The sequence below is a fragment of the Cicer arietinum genome, chromosome 6 (genome assembly GCF_000331145.2).
Source record: "Cicer arietinum cultivar CDC Frontier isolate Library 1 chromosome 6, Cicar.CDCFrontier_v2.0, whole genome shotgun sequence".
NCBI classification, from domain to species: domain Eukaryota; kingdom Viridiplantae; phylum Streptophyta; class Magnoliopsida; order Fabales; family Fabaceae; genus Cicer; species Cicer arietinum.
Window position 1 is genome coordinate 64,076,074 of NC_021165.2, and position 6,051 is coordinate 64,082,124.

Here is a 6,051-nt window from a genome sequence, read left to right on the forward strand (position 1 = left end):
GTACAAGATCGAATGACAATATTGGAAAATGTACATTCGTTACTTTAAAAGCAGAACAATTGAGGCATGGGTTACAATGTGGAGACGAGTATGTTTAATTTAAGTGGAGATATAACAAACGCTAGTCATTCTTGTAATTTAAGAATCCTAATAATCAACTTCCAAGAATAATAATTTCCCCAGTTTGAAACACTTATCCCTAACTTTTGCATGGACTGCTCTTTCGAGTTTTCAATCCATCGGGATACTCTAGTTTTTGCCTAGGTCGCCTTTTCAGGTTTTCAACCTAGCGAGCTCATCACCGTTTTTAAGCATAATATTTTTTGACTGCATCTGAATTTACTGGAAGTGGAAGGTCATCTCCATCCATTTCTGCGAGTATTAGAGCTCCTCCAGAAAAAGCTTTTTTCACAACATATGGTCCTTCGTAATTCGGGGTCCACTTTCCACGAAAATCCTTTTTTATGGGCAATATTTTCTTTAACACCAAGTCCCCTTCTTGAAACTCTCGAGGACGGACTTTTTTCTCGTATGCCTTTTTAAGTCTTTTTTGATATAGCTGGCCGTGACATAGAGCTATCATCCTTTTTTCTTCTATGAGATTTAACTGGTCAAATCGTGATTGAACCCACTCCGCCTCTTTCAGTTTTGTTTCCATCAAGACTCTGATCGAGGGAATTTCAACTTCAATGGGAAGTACCGCTTCCATTCCATACACCAATGAGAAAGGAGTTGCCCCTGTTGAGGTACGAACAGAGGTTCTATAGCCATGTAATGCAAAGGGAAGCATTTCATGCCAATCCTTATACGTCTCCACCATCTTTTGTATGATCTTCTTGATATTCTTATTTGCTGCTTCTACAGCTCCATTCATTTTCGGACGATATGGCGAAGAATTATGGTGCTGAATTTTGAAACTATCACACAACTCTTTCATCATTTTGTTATTCAAATTAGTCGCGTTATCAGTGATTATCTTGTTTGGTAAGCCATATCGACAAATCAATTCTCTTTTGATGAATTTGACAACCACACTTCTCGTCACATTGGCATAAAAAGCGGCTTCAACCCATTTTGTGAAATAATCAATAGCTACCAGGATAAACCGGTGACCATTGGAAGAATTATGCTCGATGAGTCCAATAACATCCATCCCCCACATTGAAAACGGCCATGGTGATGTTAAAACATTCAAAGAGGTGGGCGGTACATGTACTTTATCAGCATATATTTGACATTTATGACATTTCTTTACATAACTAAAGCAATTTCCCTATTCTTAACATAGGATTTGATATCATAAAACCATGGTTTGCTATCAAGCTCTTCTTCTATCGATAAGCAATATGTTGGCTTATCCTTTTGTTGAATTTTTAGGACCGGCACATCCTGACCAACGCTTATTTTGAACATTGATGATAATGTGGCCAATGCATCAGCCAATTGGTTTTCTTCTCGAGGAATATGGTGAAAAGTGATATGCTCGAAGTTTTCTACCAATTCTTTGATATGTGTATGATACGGAACCAATTTGGAATCTCGAGTTTCCCACTCTCCTTTTGTTTGATGGATAACTAAAGATGAGTCTCCATATACCTCAAGAACTTTTATCTTTGACTAAATGGCTGCTTTAATGCCCATGACACATGCTTCATATTCTGCAATATTCTTTGTGCAATCAAAACACAATCTAGCCGTAAATGGAGTGAACTGGTTTTCTGGAGAAATCAAAATTGCCCCAATTCCATGACCTAACGCGTTAGAAGCACCATCAAACACCAACGTCCATTTTTCTTTATCAGGTGATTCATTCTCTTCAAATAAAGTCATGATGCCTTCATCCGGGAATTCACACTGCATTGATTGATAATCTTCTACAGGTTGTTGAGCCAAATACTCTGCTAGGGCACTTCCTTTTATAGCTTTTTGTGTAACGTATACCAAATCGTATTCTGATAGCAACATCTGCCAACGGGCAATCCTTCCAGTAAGAGCAGGTTTCTCAAAGATGTACTTAATTGGGTCCATTTTAGACACCAACCAAGTTGTATGACATAACATGTATTGCCTCAACCGACGAGCAGCCCATGCTAATGCGCAACATGTTCGTTCAAGCAATGAATACCTTGTTTCACAGTTGGTGAACTTTTTGCTCAAATAATAAATAGCATGTTCTTTCTTACCAGATTCGTCATGCTGCCCCAGTACGCAGCCCATTGACTCGTCAAGTACTGATAAGTACATAATAAGTGGTTTCCCATGAACAAGAGGCACTAGGATGGGAGGTTTTGACAAGTACTGTTTAATCTTTTCGAAAGCTTTTTGACAATTATCATTCCATTCAACCTTTTGGTCTTTGCGCAACAACTTGAAAATTGGCTCGCATGTAGCGGTGAGATGCGATATGAACCTGGCAATGTAATTCAATCTGCCCAAAAAGCCACGAACTTCTTTTTCCGTGCGTGGAGCGGGCATTTCTTGTATTGCTCTTACTTTATCTGGATCCACTTCTATCCCTTTTTGACTAACGATAAACCCAAGTAACTTGCCTGATCTTACACCAAAAGTGCATTTAGCAGGGTTTAAACGGAGTCTGAACTTCCTTAGTCGCACAAACAACTTTTGAAGGTTAATAACATGTTCTTCTTCGGTCCGGGATTTTGCAATCATATCGTCCATGTAAACCTCTATTTCCTTATGCATCATGTCATGAAAAAAAGTTACCATTGCTCTTTGATAGGTTGCCCCAACATTCTTCAATCCAAATGGCATCACTTTATAACAGAAAGTCCCCCATTGTGTAATGAATGTAGTTTTCTCCATATCTTCGGGAGCCATCTTGATTTGATTATACCCTGAGAAACCATCCATGAAGGAGAAAAGAGAATATTGAGCAGTGCTATCTACTAGGACATCAATGTGAGGCAAAGGAAAATCATCTTTTGGACTAGCTTTATTTAAATCCCGATAATCAACACACATTCGAACTTTTCCATCTTTCTTTGGAACCGGAACAACGTTAGCAACCCATTGAGGATATTTTGCCACAGCTAAGAAACCAGCATCAAATTGTTTCTTGACTTCTTCTCTAATTTTAAGTGACATATCAGGCCTCATCCTCCTCAATTTTTGTTTAATTGGAGCACATTCAGGCTTGAGTGGTAGCTTGTGTTCAACTATGTTAGTATCTAGCCCAGGCATATCCTGATATGACCATGCAAAGACATCCACATAATCAATTAAAAGTTTAACCAACTTTTCTCGCTCACTTTCTTTCATAGACATACCAATTTTAACTTCTTTTTTATCACGCTCAGTCCCTAAATTGATCACCTCAACAGGTTCTTGATAGGGTTGGATTATCTTAGTTTCCTGTTCAATTAAGCTTTCTAATTCTGGGGGAAGCTCACAATCATCTTCACAATCCTCATCAGCATGATTAATTAGACGTTCAAAATTACAAGAAATGGTTCTAGCGCTGCTATTTTCAACATATTCATTTTCGACTCTGCATTGTTTAAATTAAGAAGAAAAAGGAAAAAAAATATGAATAAGGATTTCCAAAAGAAAGAGAAAAGAGAAAAGAGAAAAAACAAAACCAGTTGGAGAATTCAAAAATGCATTTATTGATAATAAGTACGGAATTGAAATACATATGCCCTAACTAGTTATCCTTATAGCCTTGGGCAGAGCAAAAGGAGTTAAAAATACATAATTACTTTGAACACGAATTAACAAACACGAGAAACTCGATGATCTTCCAATTGTTGAGATTGGTGTTTGGAGGACAAGGGTACACTAGCTTGAGGGTATCATCATCAACACGATCCTCTTCTACAACACTTGATCAACATATATTATTCCAGCACTTTGAAAGGTTTGACGAATGTCACAAATAAGGATCTTTTGTGAATTTGGTACCCGGTTTTCCCAATGAGCTAGCTTGCTTTCTCGTTTTTCCTTTACATCGTTCTCTTGATCAGCTTTGGTAGGTATATATCCCAACCCGTACTTATCCTTCTTTTCTGGTATTTCTATCAATTTCCCGAATTTAACAAAAACTCCTTCTTCCAACATGAATTTTGTAGACTTCAATGAAGTGGTAGATAATTTTGGTTCTTTTAAACGAAATCCTTCACCCATGAAGACAGCGTTGGCGATTTCTAATGCTTGGAAGGAAGTCTCAATGGCTTCCTCTATGTCTTCAATGTAGCCTGTAGAAGATAGATGACTCACTATCATATCTTCTTCCCCAGATATTATCACCAGTTTATTGTTCACTATAAACTTTAGCTTTTGATGGAGAGTGGATGTCACTGCTCCAACAGCGTGAATCCACGGTCTCCCGAAAAGGCAACTATACGCCAACTTAATATCCATCACTTGAAAGGTTATTCCAAAGTTATGGGGTCCGATTGGAATCGGAAGGTCAATCTCACCAATAACTTGTCTTCTAGACCCGTTAAATGCTTTCACCACCATAACACTCGGCTTCAAACAAGCCCCATCAACAAATAGTTTTGATAGTGTTGATTTTGGCATGACATTTAACGATGAACCATTATCAACTAGCACTCGCGCAAGAATATGATCATGACATTTCACAGAGATGTGTAGTGCTTTATTATGCTCCACCCCTTCAGCTAGTAATTCAACATCACTAAAACTCAACCCGTTACAGGCGGTGATATTACCGACAACTCCATCAAACTGGTCAACGGTGATATCATGAGTAACATGGGCCTCGTTTAAAACTTTCATCAGTGCCCTTCTATGTGCTTCAGAGTTTAATAACAAAGAAAGAACATATATCTTAGAAGGGGTTTGATTTAGTTGATCTACCACCCTATACTCACTTGGCTTGATAAACTTCAAAAATTCATTAGCTTCTTCTTCAGGTATTGTATTTTTGCAAGTTTCTGATCCTTTTATGGAATGATACACAACCTGTTTCCCTTTTTCTCCATGACCTTCAATACCTTGAGGCTTAAAGATATCACATGATTGATGATTTACTAAATGGGATGTGACTTCATAACTCCATGGAACCGCTTTGTTATTTTCATAAGGAAAAGAGGTTGGTGCTTGAACAATTATTGCATTTTTCCCACTATGAATTGGCTTAGGATTCTCTTTTCTATAGAGGATTTCCAATGGTCTTGGAAAAGATCTATTTTTTTCCATGCATGGCTCTATGGTCGATACATAATCATCTTTTGTGTACTGGTCCATCTCTTCTTCAATGAGATTGACAGCGGTATCTCCGTGACCCGGCAAAGGATTATTCCCCACGTTGGGACCATCTTCCTTGAAGGTAAGCCATTTTGCATTGATCAATTCTTGCACTTTAGTTTTTAAGGCTTGACAATCTTCGACGGAATGCCCCACGGCTCCAGCATGGTATTCACATTTGGCGTTTGGATTATACCATTTCGGAAATGGTGGTTCTAGAGGTTTCATTGGCCTCAGGACTACCATTGAATTTTGGAGTAAGTGAGGCAACAACTGACTGTACGTGACAGGAATTGGGTCAAAACAGGTTGTCCTTTTTTGATTGACAGGTGGTCTGTAGTGATTTGAGATTGGATTTTGGTTCCATTGACTTTGTTGGGAAAATGGGGTAGGTGGTGGTTGAGGAATTGGGTCAAAACGGTTGTCCTTTTTTGATTGACAGGTGGTCTGTAGTGATTTGAGATTGGATTTTGGTTCCATTGATTTTGTTGGGAAAATGGGGTAGGTGGTGGTTGATAAAAAGGTGGTCTTGAAGGGTGATATTGAGGGTATGAAGCTTGTGTGGTTGCAGCCACATATGGATAAGGAATGTAAGGAGTTTGTGATATTGGGGGCTGGAAGTTTGGGGGTCGATAAGAATTGATGGGTGGAAAATAGGAGACTCTGGGGTTTACCATTACAGCATTAGCGTCCCCTTCTTTCTTTTTTGTGAATGTCGTTTGGGGTCTTTTTATGCCAGTTGCTGCACATACGATCTTGCCACTCCTCATCCCACTTTCTATCCTTTCTCCTATCATGACAAGGTCAGAAAAGTTTGAT

The 6,051-nt window shown here is 38.6% G+C and overlaps 1 protein-coding gene across 1 annotated transcript in view; it reads right to left on the minus strand.

The window, feature by feature from the left end:
- Positions 1-285: 285 nt before the first annotated feature.
- The window catches only part of LOC105852327 (uncharacterized), a 6,750-nt gene continuing 984 nt past the window's right edge, over positions 286-6,051 (minus strand). The window contains 6 exon segments of the mRNA XM_073369674.1: positions 286-1,267; positions 1,270-3,429; positions 3,922-4,986; positions 5,092-5,307; positions 5,429-5,509; positions 5,730-6,051. The exon segment at positions 5,730-6,051 is cut by the window's right edge and continues 60 nt beyond it. Of these exon segments, the coding sequence (XP_073225775.1) occupies positions 308-1,267; positions 1,270-3,429; positions 3,922-4,986; positions 5,092-5,307; positions 5,429-5,509; positions 5,730-6,051 (4,804 nt within the window). The 3' untranslated portion in view covers positions 286-307.